Source organism: Clytia hemisphaerica, unplaced genomic scaffold (assembly GCF_902728285.1).
Source record: "Clytia hemisphaerica strain Z4C2 unplaced genomic scaffold, Clytia hemisphaerica genome assembly, whole genome shotgun sequence".
Classification (NCBI taxonomy): domain Eukaryota; kingdom Metazoa; phylum Cnidaria; class Hydrozoa; order Leptothecata; family Clytiidae; genus Clytia; species Clytia hemisphaerica.
The window spans coordinates 55,290-74,711 of record NW_027103444.1 but is presented as its reverse complement, the minus strand read 5'-3'; the positions used below and the strand labels follow the sequence as shown (position 1 = coordinate 74,711).

Below are 19,422 nucleotides of genomic sequence, written 5' to 3'. Positions count from 1 at the left end.
ATAAAGGACCTACCCAATCTCGTTCCCTGTGTATTACCGGCTTTTTTATGCTTACTGATAGCGCTAGATAATACTCTGGCGTCTATCAGTAACGTAAGTAAAGCCTGAAATACACGGGGACGAGCTTGGGCCCTACCCTATATGTGCAACGTTAGATGGACATCTAACTCAGTTATTCGCGAAACTACTAAATAGCACTGAAGTGAAATTCTAATCACGACTTTTGCATTACTCATGCAACTTTTGATGACACTACCTATATATCTTCTGATAAAGAATCATAAACTCATAAACTACAAAATCTAGGATATTTATGTAATGATAATAAAAGTAATGTGTGAAAGAAGAACTCTCTATGATAATTTACAAATATATAAAATGACAAAAAAAGGCTCGACCAGGTTAGTGTTAGATTTGCCTAACAGACAAAAAATCAAAATTATATGCAAATAATACAATTTTCGGCTAAAGAAGGAGTGCAGCTTTTTTCTAAAATGCAGAAAACGCAAAAAGTGATATAAACCGATTATTTTCAAAAAAACTATTTTGCAATTTGAACACTCCCATCATTATTGATGATGCATGGAGACTACAAACAACGGTCAATGAATTATGAGTCCGGCTCAAAAAATAATGTTGTCAATTTACAAAAAAAAAAAGATTATAATTTGTTTTCAGTTTTTCAATTCTTCAGATGATGAACTGGATCTGGAACTTCCTGACGAAGTTGAAGAACTTCTTGATATCTTATCCCCTTCATTTGGAATCAAAATGGATTTATCATTAGTTGCTGGTGATGGTTGAGACTTTGGTTTCAATTGTACAGTCAAAGTTGATGTTTTTGTTTCTTGTGCACCATCTTCCAGATCAGCACCTTCGTTTTCGATACCCATTGTGGGTACAGGTTTATCATCGTCTCCTCGCATTGTAGAATCTCTTTGACTGACGCGAACCACTATAGGTGTTGAAGAGATGTTTTCCATAGGTTGCATATTAACTTCGACATCATCGGTCAATGGTTTTTCTTTCCACTCAGAAGAACCTCTCTTTGATTGAGCTGTAAAATAAACACGAGGGGCTATAGAATAATAATCATTTTGTGAGCGGTTTATTTATGTTACAAGGGTCCTTTCCATTGAGTTTAAAGCCCGAAGGGCTAGAGTAGAGTCTCTACCTTTTCCCATCCAAACGCGCCTAGCACACGCGGCAATCATGACCAAGGATTGTATCTAGCGGTTCCTTTGAGTTTGCTTCGAAACCTCTTCGATATTCCTAATAGGTTTGCTTAATAGTGTACGCTGCCTCCACTATGGTGCTCTTATGGTGGCGATTTTACCTTTTTGGCGAGTGAGGAAAGGGAGCGTTTTTATATGGCGAGTCAGAAAATAATAAAAATAAAAAAAGACAAAGTACAAAATATGTCTGTCTCACTTGATTGTTATATAACGAAGAGAGTCTGGATAAAAAGAATTATGCCAAGTGTAAAACAGTGTTTTTGCAAAAGCCTAGTTCGTTGAGTTCTATAAACATCAGCTTTCTGACTTCAATCTCACATTGTACGAAGTGAGGAAAAGATCAAATAAAAAAATCCATAAAAAAAACCTCTGTTCTAAAAAACACTTCATAATGAAAAAATCCTCTTGCTCCCTATAATAGTATTGATAAGGTTTTTTTCTCTTGTTGAGGAAAAGAAACTATACAAAAAATTGAAAAAGAAACATGTAAAATGGGTTTTAAGATCAGAGAAAATTTGTACCTTGAACCATTAAAAATGTAGAAGATATTATACAAAATTATGAAGCTTTTTCCAATTAAAGATGTATCACCAAGACATCTAAGAACTATCACTAAATCAGCTCCTCTAATTTGAGTCTGACTGAGTCTTTCGGTCTGCAAAGTCAAAACAAAAACCGGCAAGTACAAACGCCCCCCTATACTAATACTTATACCTACTACTTACTACCACGTAAAGAGCTCAAAACGGCTCGAAATTACTTTAAAATTCAGCATGTTAAAATTAGCAAATCTGAAACTTATGGTCTAAAAAGTTAAAACTTCTTCTTTATCGTATTGAAGACTTCAAAATTTTTCTTCTTTTATTTTGTTTATGACTTTTTCCGCGCTTTTTCTATAAAGTTACGCGCACTTCTTCGAGAAGAGAAAAATATTTCCTCGCACATTACTTATTCTGTCAGTTTTATTATAGAATCGATCAATAAAAAGTTAAAATCTTTGAGACATGTTTTTTTTATAAGCAAGTGTATCCCCTTGGTCAGGCTCGAGTATGCTTAAGCTTTCAAGCACCCAACATAGAATATGCTTTTATTGCTTAAGATTTTATGCTTTTGACTCACAACAAATTTTTTAATAAAATCTTTAAATTTTGTTAATATTCGCTCAAAAAGCATTTAATTTTTGGAAAACATTAGTAGCCCTTGTTTCACTGGTTACTTGCTGAAAATCCTTTGACATGTCTTTGCATTATTGACAAAATGACCCTTTTAACCAAACATTGACGGGTCGCAAATATGACCTTGCAGACTTCATTTTATCTCAGAAAAATCTTTGTGCTCAATAAGATGCTTTCAGTATCGCAGTAGAATTTTCAGTAGGAAATACTACCTTAAAGGAGATTTGTGGAAGAAATTTGGCGATTGATGAAATCCGCCAATTAAGTTCCCGCCAAAATTTCCTTTCGCCATCCGCCAAATAAATCCCGCCAAATTAAACATTTTGAAAAAATGATTCTTTTAAGGTGTTTTGCATTTTTTCGCTGTTTTGACGCCTCTTAAGTTAAATTTTTAAGCGACCGCCAATAAATTCCGCAATTTAGTTTTTGTCCATCCCAAAATAAATTCCCTCTGAAAAAACTTTTTGCCATCGCCAAATTAATTCCTGCCAAAATTTCTTCCTTTAAGTACAAAGAGCTGTTTTAGAGGTGTCAATTTGACCATGTCAAAGATTGACGAAATGAAATTTTGATAAAAAATTGACACGTTATTAATATTAAAGTTCGCAAACCATCAAGAAATATTTTGGCACCATTTGATATGATGCGATCATACAATAGGAAGAGATAGATTGACCCCCTTATATACAGAGCTTTTTTTAGACATTCACGTATCTATGGCTATAATGAGGGTCATAAGAGGGAGTATGATTAGAAAAGGAATTCTATAATAAGAGTCGAGAGAGAGTAGTTAGGAAAAGAAAAAAATAAAGATAATGCCTTTTGTGTTATACTTCAGTATACTTATATGAGGCGAAGAGAATATTTACTCACTACGTAAATATGCTAAATATTCTTTAGATGACACTTTTTTCAAGTAAAATAAAGCAAGACTTGTGTTTAGAATTCAGATATTACAAAACCATTTTTAGAATAGAGATTTCGACAAGTAAGGAGAGTTTGGTCTGTAAAGTATACAAACAGTAGGTAGTAAGTAGTAAGTAGTAGGTGTAAGTATTAAGTAGTAGGTAGTAGGCGTTTGTACTTGCGAAAAAAAACCCAATCTCCAAAGTTCTCGAAACCGACAAAATATGAGAATATTAATCCCACTGCACGGTTCATGCTTTCGGAAGATATACCAAGAAGGCCAACTAGAGGTATGAACCTTGTCCAGATCAGTTTTTGATGTAAAACTTGAGAAAAATTACAAAAAATTTGACTTTAAACTCTTTTAAAGAGCTTGAAAACTTAGAAATCTTCCAAAAACAAGAATCCTGCTCTCGAACAAGAACAAGTAGATTGACATACTGTGCTTTTGAAGGCTCCAAGTGACATATTGTTAAAGTGAAAAAATTCAAGATCTTGAACCAAACCATCAGCCAAATCAAAACAAACAAAATCTTAATTTGAATCATTATTTCATGCAACTGAGACACAACTTTCCCTTGGATTCAAGATACATGAACATCTTTACACATACAAAGCTTTCAACTCTAATTTAACTTCCAAAAACCAAATAACTCAAAAAAGAGAAAATCTCTACTTCGCTTCGGCAGCCATGTTGAATTCAAAATGTGAACAATCAAGCAAGCCTGTATCAAACTAGCACGTACATTTTTAATATCGCTATCATAATAATGAAAATATTTGTTATTAGTTTGTTACAGGTATGAAAATCTAAATCGTAGGAGATTCCGGCACAATTCATCATCATAACCACTCGCCAGCTAAAAAGGGTTGTTCGCCGAAATTCGGCGAAAAGCGGCATATTCTGGGAAAGAGGATCTACCGAGTATTAAGCAGCCTCTATAAGAAACTTTTTTCGCTAGAGGATGAGCAGAAGCCTATTCCTTTGCATTTTTTCAAATCTAGCGATAGATTTTACTTTCAATCCGGCGTTTGTGTAAAGACCACACGCGGGCGTTCTGAATGGGAAATTAAGTATTTTCATTTCCAATCCAAAAGTTTCTAAACTAGCCCCTTCGGGGCTTTAAACCCAATGGTCCTTTCTCTATTCCAATATTATTACCTTTGAACTGAAATTATTTTATCTGACCATCTGATCTCATACACTAATGAATGTTTTTTTTATAAGAACATCCAAAAACCTTCGGATCTTCTTAACTTTTTGAGTTTGAATGTTTCATGTTTTTGTACAGGATTTTTGACAATTCTTGTAATTCGACAATTCAAATTACAGCCTTCTCGGGTAACTTAATGCATGTCCCAGAATTGCATTAATTTTTCCGCCCCAGTTCCAGTCCCTAAACCATAACAAACTATACATTTTTGAAAGCGTATTTGGATGAAGAACACCGTATTTGGTGTAACTTAAATTCTTTCTCAGTATAATTAGAGATATCTTAAGAAAACCTGATTATGACGTCATGATTGATGACGTCATAAATACAAAAAGTTGAATATCTCGAGAAATATAAATCAAAACTTTATAAAATTTGGACCAGTGATAAAGTACATTGAGATGTTTCAAAAAGTTTTAAAAGTATTTCCCAAAATTAATGATGTCAGCAGAAATTGCAAGAATTCGAATTTTTTGCGATAAAAATGCTGACATCAGCAAATTTTTCAAATTTTTAAAGATAATTCTCCTCCTCTTGATGAGTTCTATCAATGGTCCAAATTTCATAATAATTTGAGTATTAGTTCTTGAGATATTCAACTTTTTAAAATTATGACGTCATAAATAATGACGTCATAATCACGTTTTCTTAAAAAAACTCAAATTCTGCTGAGAAAGAATTTAAGTTACACCGAATACGGTATTCTACATCCAAATACGCTTCCAAAAATGTATAGTTTGTTATGGTTTAGGGACTGGAACTGGGGCGGAAAAATTAATGCATTTTTGGGACATGCATTAAGTTACCCGAGTTTTCTTTCTCCACTGCAGATTTAATACAAATAATCTGAGTAAAAGGACCATCAATAAATGAGTATTTTCTCATGATGACTCTCTTGAGTACAAAAGAATCATATTAAATCGACTCTCAGAAAGTCATGACAGGTTTTGTAGTAGTCGTTATAAGTATCCAAAAAGAGTATAATCTAAAGCTGAAGTTTCTCAAATTGTCCGGTTGACATTTTGGTAAAAGCTAATCAATTGTAAGAATAAAACCTTCTTCCTCTTCTAGAAAGTGTGGCGACTTCTTCACACGTTCGAGAATCTTAAGAGTGGCGCTAAATTATACCAAAGTACAGTTGAGTCTCTCTCTATAATTCGAACCCGCACGGCACACACCTGTTCGAGTTAAGGAGTCTTCCAGTTATGAAGTATGGTTTAGAAGGCAATGTTAACCTTTCCAGCGCGTAACATTTTTAAAAAATGTCCAACTTTTTTTGGAAATCCAAAATTTCCAATTGGTATAAAACCTTGTAACTTGAGAGTTAGACAATGGTTTTGGTACCATTGAAAAGGTAATTTTACACTCTTTCTAAAAGCATTCGGTTTATGCCCGTTTAAATTAAGTGGTCAGGAGTTATAACCTTAAGTATAGGTTTATTGGAAAATTCAAAACGTGTATACACGTCTGTCGGGTTTGAAAGGTTAACTGAAGGTACGAGTAACTGAGAAAACTAGTTCGAGTAGGAGATATTTGAGTTGCAGAGGTTATAAAGACTCTACTGTAGAATAGGCGAGGAACCGCACGTACCTTTCAAGCAGTACAAAATGAATGCGATGAACACAACAGCACCGATGGTGACACCCACAATCAACCCTTCGTGTTTATCTTCATCTTTGGTTTGACAACGATCTCCTTTGTAGTTACTTGGACATCTAAAGAAGAAGTTGATTCAGGGTAAATTTATGAAGTGAAAAATATGAATAGTATAATACCACGCCCGAAACTATCGAATTCGAACCCCCAAAGGGACAGTAGACTCTTGAGGATGGAAAATGAATCCACTTATTTTCAATCAAAGATGTAAAATTAAAAGTATTTTTTTTAATTATTATATTTGTAGATTTCAATTTTTCTTGCCCAGGGACTGCCAGGGAAGCGATTAAAGAATCGATTCTAGCCCCTTGGGTGCTTCGAACCCAACGAGTCAAACAATCCCGTAAAAAGCCTAAAGTATGGAAACAATATCCGATTCATAAATTCGAATATTAGAATATATTAGAATATATAAATTGATAAAATTTCCCATAGTTCATCCACTGCTTGTTGCAAAATAAAAAGACCTCATTGGATGAAATCGCTTAAGAAAGCTACCAATTATATTAAACACAGATGATAAAGGCAATCCATAAGAAGAAGTAAGGACTGTAAAGGCTAGGAGACACGAGAAGTTTCTTTTCGCGTTGGTGCAACCCCATTTTTCTTTCTATCAATAAAAAGTGAAGTCTCACTTTTTTCCCAGGGACAAAATCAGCGTGTCTTTTGGGTATTTCCCTCACTTTTTGTCCCATGAAACAGGCACTTTTTTCTTGTGTTGGTGGGATGGAGCATGTTGCATTGCACCAACGCGAAAAAAACTTCTCGTGTCCCCAAGCCTTAAGATGACCTACGTACCTGCAAGATCTTCCTTGAGCATTTCGTTCACAGTAACCTCCATTCAAACAATAACCTGGTGTACAACCAGCTATAAAACGAAGAAGTTAAATTAAGTTAAGTTCAAAATAATTGAGAATTTTGGATATTTTAACGTTTTTCCGAATTTAAAGTTCGAGCAAGGAAATGCGATTTTAGTATTTCCATTTTATTTCATTGAATATTTCGATTTTAGAGGGGTTCATTGGTTTTTTATCTCAGTCCATTTTGAGCTTTTGGATCAGCCTTATGACTTGTGACTGTAGTTGAAGGCTGAAGGATCTATATACGAGATGTTCATTAAAAAAGATAGCATTAATTATTTGTTTTACCAACTATTCTAAATATTCTGCAGACTGGTGAAGAATACGTCTGGCATCCTATTTTATATTTCGAGCTTCATCAAAATTCTTCGAATACCAAATGCATTTCTGAGTTGCAAACAATGAAATTCAAAATCCCCCGCTGGTCAAAAACAGGTGATTTAACATTCAAATCGGCATTGAACTACTTGGTTTTTTGCTGCCAGCTCAATTATCTCACCAGGTCACTGACACAAAGATGTCAGCGAGTTTATGTATTTGCACTTTTCAGGACGGTAAAGTCACTGAAGCGATTTGGAATAACCCACAGTTCTGACCCGCAATATCGAGGACGGTAAAAGTGCTGATTTACCGTCGTCCTCAGCTGGTTAGGATCTAGTCAAATTATAACCTTACCGTCTCCGTCGCAGAAAAACACACATACATAAAGTCGGTAGTTATTAAGAAAGGAGGCCAAGCTATGAAACTGGTCGTACCTATCCATATCCCAATCGGCATTGAGACAGGGATGTTATTAAGACAGGAGGCCAATCTACCGGGTGCACCACAAAAAGTTTCTCTTTCTTCTCTCCAATCAAGAATGATGGGTTCTTTTAAAATTCTTAGATCTTGACAAAATTTACTTGAAAGAGAGAATTTTTTTTGTAGCGCACTTGGTATGAAACTGTTCCTACCTAAGCATGTTTGGTCATCAGCACCAAGGTAGAATCCTTTGCTACAGACACATCTTGGGAATGTCATGTTGTTATAAAATTGACATTGTTTATGTTCTCCTTCGCATTCTAGGTATTTACAACCATCTGAAAAAGAATTCATTGCATTAGTCTAATGCCACAAAAACTCCAATATTTGTCCCTAAAAAGGCTAAATTTTTGGAAAAAAGTCCCGGCAAGGGTCCCAAACATCACAAAATCTTTTCTTCCTCGGTTTTAGACCCTAAAATCGGGCGGCACCCCATGTCATTTCGCAAACCTAGTACCCCCGGGGTACCAAAAAAATTTGGTACCGGTTATTCTCTCAAACGATCCCCAAAATCACAAAATTATCCTCTCAAATAATCATATTTTTTTGAAGGTTTTGTCGAAAATGTGTGTTCAAAATCTTCTCTCTAAGGGTAGACTGAATCACAGACCTCAACAAAAACGGGAGTATAAAGAGCATCCGTTAGTGGAATTTTTTTGATTTTAGGGGTTGTTGTCAGAGAATAACCGGTACCAATTTTGTTTAAGTGTACCTATTTCCAGGAGCGAACAAGGAATATATTACTAACCGATATCAGATTGTTTAGAGCTGACAGGTTGTCCACCGATTTCTCCTTTAGCTAAAGCATCTTTCAAAGGTTTCAAGAAGTCTTCTTTGATTGTAACGTTGTAATTCAAAGTGATTTCAGAAATGACACTTCCTGACCTAAAGTATGAAAACATTCAATTTGATATTCAATGTCTGAACTACACTTTTCTTGTTAAAAAAATACATGTTTTTTATAAGAACAAACTATAAGAATTTAAGGCTTTGCGGACTAAAAAAACCCAATTTCTAAGGAAAATAGGCAAAAATGATCACAAAATGGTGAAAATAAGAACATGTTAAGAACATCTTTAGGCTTAAAATCCAAAAAAGTTAAGAACATCAAAAGGCTTCAAAAATTTTGGATGTTCTTATAAAAAAACATTTAATTTGATTCTCCTATTTGGCCAAAATCGCCAAAACCTTATAGCTTAGTTTACGAAAATTAAAAGTGTTCATATACTTTGGAGGCAAACTTTAAAGTAAAAAGTCCTTACCTCAATCGATCGACTCTCACAGATGTTAAAGATTCATATTTGGCTTCCTCGTACACATCAAAAATCTGGAACGAAAGTGAAATTTCAGATGATGTAAAGCATAGCGAAGAACGGAACGGAAGAATTTGTAAGAGATTTCGAGTTTGCAAAGCATTGTTAACTGAAAGGACGAGAAAACTTGTTCGGGACATCTTAGCTATAGAGGCTCGAGTTAAAGAGACTCCACTGTATAATGATTCGAGTTATGAAGAATCTACTCTATTAGCTTACGGCTTTGTTGATGATGTTAGCCATTTGTCGGAATTCAAGAGATTTGGTGTTGTTCATTTGTTTGGTGTAATTATATCCAGTGAACCTAATTGTTGCTCCTATCAATGCTCCAGTATCTGAAAGAGAGAGAGAGAAGTTAAAGGTGAAGTGTAAACTTTTCATGGCACTAAAGTAAGGAGCGATGACCTAGTGATCAAAGGGGTCAGCATCTCAAACCAGGGGTTCGTAGTTCGGATCTCCGCTCCTCTCAATGGTCTGTTCAGTTCATAGATAGCTTAGTGATAAAGGTGGGTTTGTTTCACCAAAGACAGTGCTCTACGTAAAGGAGCAATACAATAATGATTAGTCAAAACCTTTTTATCTTATTTATTTTTTACTTTTTTAATGTAAAACTTAAAGTTAGATAGAGCATAGATAGCTTAGCCAACTGACCGTGGACCCCTGAAAAGAATCTGCCTAAAAGGTCTAAGATTAATGGATTATCCACGTAAAAGATCAACTCTATCTCCACTATCTAAAATCCTTAAGTGTGTACTCGTTTATGTTAGCATGTGGAAACCATTCTCAAGGGAATGAGTATTATTACGCAGACATGGTTTCTACACGGAAATAATAAATGCTCACACTTAGACTCTAAGATTAGTGAATAAAGAGAACCGTGTACCCTAGTGACATAATCTTAGGGTAGATTTTAGGGTGTATAGGAGGTTTTCACAAAAAAACATTGTTGAACATTTATGATAGATTTTTTATTATTTAAAATTACAAGCGAGCTTTTTCTAATGAAATGTGTAATAGAGTCTACCCGGGAGTCTCAATAGCTCGAACACGCACGAGGAACGAGAATTTGTTCCGGTTATGAAAATGTCGAGTAATGATGTAAAGTTTATTTACAAGCCATTGTTAACTAAAGGGACTAGAAAACTTGTTCGAGTAAAGGGGACATTTGAAGTTTGAGTTATAGAGACTCCACTATATTTGCATTATTACGCGAAATCGAGTCCGACTTTGTTTAGAACGAAAATGTCGATTAAACGAAGTGATCACAGCGCATTTATAATATGGCTTTCATTACCTTGACACATAGAACCCTCAGTGGATCCCAGACCTCTTGTGGTCATTCGGGGTCGACACTTCATACATTCCAAAGCTGTGACGTCACTCTTGTAATATCCAACATCACAAAGTTGACATTTTGAAGGGTTGCCTGGTTGAACTTCAGAGCCGGCAACACATTTGGCTAGTAATACAAGAGAGGAGCAAGTAAGGTTGAAGCATGCAACCTTTTCATTTTATCACAAAGTGGCCGTCTCTTGAAGGTAGAACATCCAGCTACAGTGCGCAAGGTTGTAGGTTCATGGCCGGGTCATACCAAAGAATTCTTACAAAATGGCACCTAATGCCTCTCTGCTTGATGCTCAGTAATTAGAGTAATTTAGAAGAGTGAGCCTTCGGATCGCTCTAACTGCGATCGCAGGCTTACTATATTTTCTCATTATTTTCATGGTTTCTATTGTGTAGTCAAGTCTTAATTGTCTCTCGATAGGAGCTTGACAATATTTCATTTAAACAAAGTTATAGGTAATAACAGCACTGAAGTATATGCAAAACATTAATTAACCCCTGGTTATATAGATCTGTGATCTAAAGAGGATCAACGAAACTAACCTTTACAAATACCATCCCTATTTCCTTTTCCATAAGTCGTTTGACCGTAAGGACAAGCAGTACAGGTCACTTGGCTAGCATTGTTCCTATAGTAACCGTTCAAACACATTTCACATTTCTTGCCAACCATCTCGAAACCAAGAGGACATTTATCTAAAAAGAAATTTGGAATTTAGTTCAACTTTTAAGTTTTTTCCTTTTAGTTCCAAGATTCAAAAATTAACGGGAAAGTTTTCAATGAAGAGATATATGTATTCACACTTTAGACCAAGCTATGCATGACATCATGATCTTTTATACCAATTACAAAAAAGCAAGAACGTAGTGCGTCAATTTCGCAATAAAAGTGACGGTTACCCAAGTAACACCTAAGATGCATGAAAATCAAAAGGCGCTTAACAATTTGAAGGCTTCGAGGAATTTGAAGGCGCGTGAAATTTGATCAAAAGGCACTTAAAAATTTGAAGGCGCCGAGGAATTTGAAGGCGCGTGAAATTTGAAGATGCGTTAAAATTTGGAGATGCGTTAATTGAAAGCGTGTAAGGCGCTGTGCCTACAACAAATGAGGAAAGAAATGTGCATGATTTAGGTACTCCCTTTCCGGCTTCCTCGTACAAAAACGTCCCCTTAACGTTATATGAACGTCAAAAACAAGCTTGAAAGTTTGCGTGTGGCAAGAAATTAAATCTAATGACACGTCAAAAATTTTAATGTACAACGGAGTTCCCACATCCCAAACACGCACGGGAGCTTAAATTTGTTCGAGTTAAGGAGTCATTACAGCCATAAAGGTTCAAGTTAAAGAGACTCCATTGTATGAAATTCATGATCAGGTTAGTGCAAGCTACAGCAGGGTAGAATGGACACTTACAATCGCACTGTGTTTTGGAGGTGGCTCCATCGACTCTTGTACTTGTTCCTGGTGGACAGAATTGACATTCCGATTTCGTTCCATCGTTGTATGTTCCTCTGCTACATTTATTGCATTTCCTGGTGTCCGTGTCAATGAATTCTCCAGCTTTACACTTAACTGAAATTTATAAAACAAAATACCAGATTTGTATGATACGGTACATTTGTTTGTAATTTGTATGCCTTTTGCTTGCTTACCATGATGTAATGTCAAAAATGAAAAATAATTATTCAATTACACTCGTTGTTGAGAATACTTACTCTGGCCAAGAAATATGAAAAATACACGTTGTTTTTTTATACGAATATCAAAACATTTTTGAAGCCTTTGGACTTGCTCTTAACTTTTCGAGTATTAAAGCATACAAAATGTTCTTAAATTGTCCCAATGTTCACAATCTTTTGAGTATTATTTTGCGATTTTCTAAGAAATTTTGTGTTTTTAAGTCCACGAGGCTTTAACATGTTCTCAAATTGTTCTTAATATTTTGGTAATCGGAACCTTTTCCTGTTATATAGTTTGTTCTTATATAAAAAAAACTTGTAATTAAGTTTGACTCGTTCTGTAGTTGCTACCTTATTCACGATATGCACCATTGCAAATCTTCTGACATTACATCATGGACCCAATAGCTGATTGGTTATAAATATAAGTGACGTAAAATCAGTCAATACGTCACTTTAAACCAATCAAGCTGTTGGGTCCGTGGAAGAATTGCAATTGTGCATATCATGAATATCTCATTGAATGAAACATCTGGTCCTCAAAAATGGTTTTTTCAAGAAAAATAAGACGCTTTCTTACGATGACAATCGGTAATGGATGGAGCTCCTCTACCAAGGGTAGTTTGACCAGTTGGGCAGTCGATGCAACGTGTTGAATTTGTTGGTGCATATGTTCCTTGTTGACATTTTAGACATGTTTCGTTAGCTGCTTGATAAGTTCCAGCCTCACATGGTACTATTTGAGAAAAAAAAGTGTTTTAAAGGAAACTCCATAACTCAAATACCCACCGGGGAACGCAAATCTGTTGGAGTAAGGTTTATAAGGAATTGTTAACTGTAGGGGTGAAAAGATTTGTTCGAATTAAGGAGACACTCGAATTATATAGGTTCGAGTTATAGAGTTTCCATTGTATTATCGAAAAAGCTTGTTCGAGTTAAGGACACATTCGAGTGTTAAAAGTGTTTTAAAGGAAATTACAGTGAAGCCCTCATAGCTCAAATAACACGGGGGAACGCAAATCTGTTGGAGTAAGGTTTATAAGGAATTGTTAACTGTAAGGGCGAAAAAATTTGTTCGAATTAAGGAGACACTCGAATTATATAGGTTCGAGTTATAGAGTTTCCATTGTATTATCGAAAAAGCTTGTTCGAGTTAAGGACACATTCGAGTGTTAAAAGTGTTTAACTACACACACCGGGAACGCATACTTGTTCGAGTTATGGAAATTTCGAGTTATGGAGTAAGGTTTATAAGGAATTGTCAAGTTAAGGGACGAGAAAACTTGTTCGAATTAAGGAGACATTTGAGTAATAGAGGTTCGAGTTATAGAGGCTCCATTGTATTATCGCATTCCCTCAATTTAGTGCCGCCCTCCAATGCACCGTTCTGTTTTTAGAATTTCATAGGTTCATACGTGTTCAAAATCTTACATTGCCTTTATAAAATAATAAATTTTAGCTTTTAGCTCGCTAGTTCGAACTTCTGTTATTCGAACCTCTCTATAATTCGAACTAATTCTCAGTTCTAGTCAAGAAGAAACACTTTTTCTATGATTTGAATCTCCTATGTAGTTAGAATAAATTATATTTCCCGTTCGAGTTCGAACTAGTAAGAGTCAGCTGTATTTCAAATAAAGACACGATTTCTTATCCCAGCTGTGCACAACATATTAAACATTCATTTGTATAGGCTGGTCGTTTATGACATTCATGTCCTAATGTCTTATACGGAAGCACCCAAAAAGACCGGGATTTTACATGAGGTGTTCGTCACTAATTTTGAATTCAAACAATAAAACGAGTGCTAAGGCTTGTCCAATTTGGGTGCTTCCGCATAATAAAACACTACGTCACGAATATCATGACATCAGCATTGAAACTGTTTATTTCTCACATACCACAAACATCTGCTCGTAAAACACTTCCAGGTAAACATGACAGTATCGGTTCTTGGATATCACTTTCTTCAAGATCTTGCTTTGAACCTTGAACAGTCAAAGTGAAATTCTGAGGTGTTGACTTGATCAAACGTTGGAGTTCCTAGAAACAAAGAGAATAACCCAAAAGTATTTAATTAATAGAATTAATTTCTCAGGGCTATTGACCTCTACAAAACAATCTTACAAATTATAGGTCTGATTGATGCATTTGTCGGTCAATTCGTTTTTGAATTATTTTGCATAAAGAATGCTATTTTTTAAGTGGGATTCCATCCATTGTGCTGCATGGAATGCAGGTTAAGGGGGTGCTAAACCTTTTTGTATGATTGGGGACTATATATTAAAAAAAAACACTGGGGGCTAGCTTGCTAGGGGGAAAATTGATAATGACAACTGTTTTAAATTATGTTAAAAATCTATTCTGTGGGGAAGGTTTTGAATTTTTCGATGTTTTTCTTTGTGAAGGTGGCCGGGGGCTATTTTCGTTAGCCCCCCCCCCCCCACCCCCCGAAAAATGCTGGGGGCTGGACCCCTCTGCATTTTATGTGTGGGACGAGGTATTTTAACCACTGAGATTTAGATATTCTGGAGACCAATCTAAAAGTGCTACCACCAGTCGATATGGATCTTCCCTTTTCTAACAGAAATATCTTTGTATTATTGTATTATAAATTGACCCACATCAAGTAACATAACTTAACACTTTTTTAAAAGTGTTCTCACCTTCTGCATTTTGTCTGGTTTTGTAAGTGATTTCTTTTTAAATGTTCTTAAATTTTTGGACTCAAACCTTAGGTTTTAAATATGCTTTGTTCTTAATTAAAAACCTTACCTGTTGTTGTTCCGTTGCAATGACACTTTCATATGAAATGGAAATCTCATTATTGACAGCATACCCCACAGAACGTCTCCTCCTCGTGCTATTACAGTTCTGTGTAATCTTGATTTTCGAGAAATCACAATCCTTGATATTTTCTCCACAGATACCGTGAATATCATGAAGTTCTTGCATGAGTTGTTTGAATTCGTTAACAAAGTCATTAACGAAAGCCTCCTCACAGCTTTGGGTGCCGTAAGTGAATAAATTGGTTGCCGTTGAAAAAGAAGCGGTGGTCCCTAGAAAGTAAATGACATATCAATTTTGATATTTTGTTCATAGCGTGTCCCGAATAAAGTGTCAAAGTCAAATCTATTGAAAATCCCGCCTTGTTGAGTTTAAGTTGTTCCAAAAATCAGGCATATACCATTTTGTTAAAACCCGGTTTTTGCGTTAAAAGACAAAATGAACGTAAAAAATAAAGAGTCCAGCACCCCTAACCCGGGTTCTGGGTTCCAGGCTTTTTGATAGAATGTATTAATGTCCATCGTTAAAAAGATAGAGGTATGAAAATTCTTACTGGTACATTGCGGTAACAGGTTTTCTGGATTATCTTTATATGTTGGTGGTCCGTGATTCCAGGTTCCCATCCGTCCACATGAATAGAATGGATGCTTGGGTACAGAAACTTTGTAATCTTTGCTACACGTGAAGTCTGCGAATTGACCCCATTCCCATGTGCCACGAACGAAAACGGATTCAGATGGTGATTTCAACTTGGAACAATTATATGCTGAAATGATAGAAAACAGAAAAAGTAATGGAGCATTAGAAATATCATACCTCGTCTCATGTAAAATGTTTATATTGAAGCGTGTTCTCTTATTAATTGTTAACCGGTTTGTTTCTTGACTCAGTCTGTACGACTTTTTACGCAATACAGAGGAATGTAAAGAGATGGAAAAACAGCTTCCTGAAAACAATGGAAAAACGGCTCGTCATATACCAGGTCTCTTGCCCTTAAGGGAGTTTATGTCGAGTAAATAGGTTTCTTTTGTTGTCGCTTTAAAAAATCTGCATAATTAGCGTGTTGTGACAAAATTCTTTTGTTTCAAGCCTGATTATGCGCAAAGTTTTAGGGCTTATATTTTGGGTACACCTCTCCTATACGAAAAGGTACCTATATCTTCTTGCTCAGAATTTCCTGGCGATTCTACTGATATAACCGCATCATGACAGCACCATAATATGGAAAGCTAGAGCTCGAGAAAATTATGACTTCATCTTGATTTACTCGACTTCTGGCAGTTTTACAAGAGCCAATTTAATATCATTGCGTTAAGAATTTCTTTTGCTATACATAAACATGCTATATATGGTAAAAATATTGCTCCTTATTCTTAAAAATTGAACTAGTAATCGGCAAAAAAGGAAAAACAAATTTTCATTTTTATCGTCAAATCATGTAGAAACCGTCCGATTTGTATGGCGAGCCGTCTTTTCTGGACTTTCATTTAATGACCTAATCAACGTTTTTACAATAGAATTTTCAATAGAATTGATCGTTGAACTTGAGTAATCAGAAAAGCTGTTTTTCCATCTCTTTACATTCCTTTGCGCAATGCAATTGGTTCTTTTCGCTTGACGACGGGCTTACATAGCACGGAGGTGCCCGTCGACAAAAGAATTTATGTGACGTCAGTTATTTTCAAAGAAAATGGGCAGTACGTTGATTAGGCCATTTCACAGTCGAAATGGGTCAAGGGTAAATGTGGACTGGTTGCGCCCCGATAACGGTTTCCCGTTGGTTAGACGCAAAAATCTTCAAAATTTTTCAAAACTTTGGACCAATAGTAAGTCGTCATTAGCGGGCAGTGGTCCTGATTACCCATTACGCTTTGCGATTGTGCAATGGCCTATTGATGATTTGAATGATTTGTCTTCAATTTCATTTCTAATGTCAGAAATTCACACAAATCAGCATGTTTTCAGTCATTTTTCCCTCGGTCAACGCAAGATCTCGTAAGCTCGGTCGTTACTTGACCTCGGGCAATATTTCTCAGTACAGCCCTCACTAACTGGTCATTATTGTATTAATACCACTTACGTGTGACGTAGACTTCAAAAGAACACGTGGCAGCGTTATTAAAAGCATCTTTAGCGACATAAGTGATAATGTGATCTCCCCATTTGAAGACTTGACCAGGAGCATGGGACCGAGTGACAGAAACAATAGCAATGTTGTCAGTGAATGTAGGTTCTTTCCATGAGACACGTGTGTTGACTTCTTTGGTGTACGCGGTAAAAGATGGTGGACAAAATGTGACGTTTGGTTTGATTTTATCTGTAAAAGTATGAGATAGAAATATAAGAAATATTTTCAAATATTGAGTTATAAAAATCAACGCAGAATACTATACAGAACATTTAGAATAAAGAATCTCAAATTAAATTTAAAGAAAGTTAAATTCTCCAAAGAAGATGTAAATTGAGTATAAAAGAAAATCTTCTGCATTCCAATAGTGTAAAATTTTAAAGAAAAACTACATCAGTGAAATACTTAAAAGTTTAAAATACCTAATAGGGGAAAACTCGGGGAAAAGTGGTGAAATTTTGGTCAAGTGACGAATATTTCTTCCCGACAAAAATTTTCCCTGACGAAAATTTACCCCGACGTTCCTCCGATAAGGCAGTAAAACTTTAAATTTCATTTTACCGATTTTGATCTCGCACACAGGGCCAGTAAATCCTGGTGGGCAAACATTCTTTCCACACGACCAGGGACGTAAGATGGTGACATCTTGACCAGCATTTGCCAATAAACCAACGTATGGAATCATCGAATCTAATAATAAAGGATGCTAGTACAATACATACAACCAACCAACCAAAATATATTGGGAATTTAGAGTATTTCAACGTTTTCAAGGCTATATTCTCAGCCTAATGAAAACAGAGCTTTTGATTCCCAAGTCCTAAGACATAAGTCAAATTTCAAAAATTCCTCATTCAAGTTAAAGCACTTCAAAATCATTTGCAGTTTTTACAATTTGTTTAAATATTATGGCTTTGTTCTATCTTGATTGTATTTCCCAAGGTCTCAAATTTGAAAAGAGTTAAATTGCTGTGAGCCAGGGAAATTCATCCAGTGGTACTAGAAAGCGTTGGAGAATCTTAGAAGTTATTTAGAAGGAGAAATCTTGGAAAGTAGCATGGGTCTACGGTACACCGTAATCAACCAAAGCTGGTCACATGCGTCCATTTAACGTTATATGGACGTTGAAACAATCTTGTGTGCCACACCTTTTTCCGGTTAGCCGTTTCGTATAAAAAGTCACAAAATTTCGAGTACACAAACCATCCCATTGGCTTAAAGCAAAAACATAAACAAAAAAATGTGCAGAGTAGAAATGTGCTTTCTGTGCTCTAACTCTGGGGTAAGTGTTTACCTGTTGAATTATATGAACAGTTGTACATCTCTGGTACATATCTTTTGTTACTGATTGATAACTGACTGAATTGTCCTGCAAAACCACTGTCCTCGAAACTTGCAAGTACAGTGTTATATACCAAACCAATAGCAAGAGTACCCGATGGATCAAACAGAGTTTTATTACGGATGCTTTCAACATCTGAGTGATCTAACGTTTTGTCGTTTAAGATGACACGGCGATGTGCTCTTAACGTGTTGACGGCAACGGCGACGTAATGCCAATACCCGTCAGCAATTGTTTTGTTGAACGGTATACGGTCTCCTAATAGTGTGATTGAATCGTGATTGATTTGAAGGAATGCGTCAAAGTTGGTCGCATTCTTGGCATTGAACAGTGAAAGGAACGTGGAAGCCTTGTTCTTTTGGAACCGTACCCAAACGTTTAACGTGAAGGAGTACGTAGAAGTGACGTTGTGACGTAGAACGTATGATTGTTTACCACCGGGTAGGTTAAAATCAACTTCTCGTGGAATTTCTAAAAAAAAAGAAATGAGGATTTTAGCAGTCTTCTATAGTATCAATGAATCTGGCTAAATTGAATTACACTACAAAACGATTGGCTTGAGTAAAAGAAATTTTCCATTCTTAGGCCATTCACTGAGCTTTATAAACCTTGGAGAGAGTTTTTCAACCCCCGACCAACCATAACCTTTTAACAAAGTATCCAAAGCAGCACTACTATATATCGGAAAAAATATTGTTGCTATTGTTTTCGAAAACCCGCGAAGCCTCTGATTGGACAAGTGAATTTCCGACTTTTCCCAGGCTAGCAAAAACAATGTCTCAAAATGTAGGAAATAAGTCGCTTCGAATCCTACACAGAAGATTCGAATCTAGCATTCAGCAATACCTTATTAGATGCTACTTTACTTAAAAACTCCCATCAAAGATGATATCATAGAATCCCTTGTAAGTAAAACTTTTAGTAATAAAGTTGGAATACTGAGACAATGTAAACTATTTGGTTTCTGAATGGACAGAATAAATC

General features: G+C 35.7%; 1 protein-coding gene across 1 annotated transcript in view; it reads right to left on the bottom strand.

Moving 5' to 3' along the window:
- Positions 1–246: 246 nt before the first annotated feature.
- Positions 247–19,422, bottom strand: part of LOC136798175 (uncharacterized) — a 52,916-nt gene continuing 33,740 nt past the window's right edge. The window contains exons 40-56 of the mRNA XM_067054757.1: positions 18,391–18,909; positions 17,658–17,786; positions 17,049–17,285; positions 15,522–15,734; positions 14,957–15,240; positions 14,083–14,224; positions 12,765–12,920; positions 11,919–12,077; positions 11,048–11,200; positions 10,455–10,619; positions 9,380–9,495; positions 9,110–9,174; positions 8,596–8,732; positions 8,000–8,125; positions 6,985–7,054; positions 6,121–6,245; positions 247–1,057 (exon numbers count right to left, since the gene is read on the bottom strand). Coding sequence (XP_066910858.1) covers positions 675–1,057; positions 6,121–6,245; positions 6,985–7,054; positions 8,000–8,125; positions 8,596–8,732; positions 9,110–9,174; positions 9,380–9,495; positions 10,455–10,619; positions 11,048–11,200; positions 11,919–12,077; positions 12,765–12,920; positions 14,083–14,224; positions 14,957–15,240; positions 15,522–15,734; positions 17,049–17,285; positions 17,658–17,786; positions 18,391–18,909 — 3,179 coding nt within the window. The 3' untranslated portion in view covers positions 247–674. The remainder of the gene's footprint in view (positions 1,058–6,120; positions 6,246–6,984; positions 7,055–7,999; positions 8,126–8,595; positions 8,733–9,109; positions 9,175–9,379; positions 9,496–10,454; positions 10,620–11,047; positions 11,201–11,918; positions 12,078–12,764; positions 12,921–14,082; positions 14,225–14,956; positions 15,241–15,521; positions 15,735–17,048; positions 17,286–17,657; positions 17,787–18,390; positions 18,910–19,422) is intronic.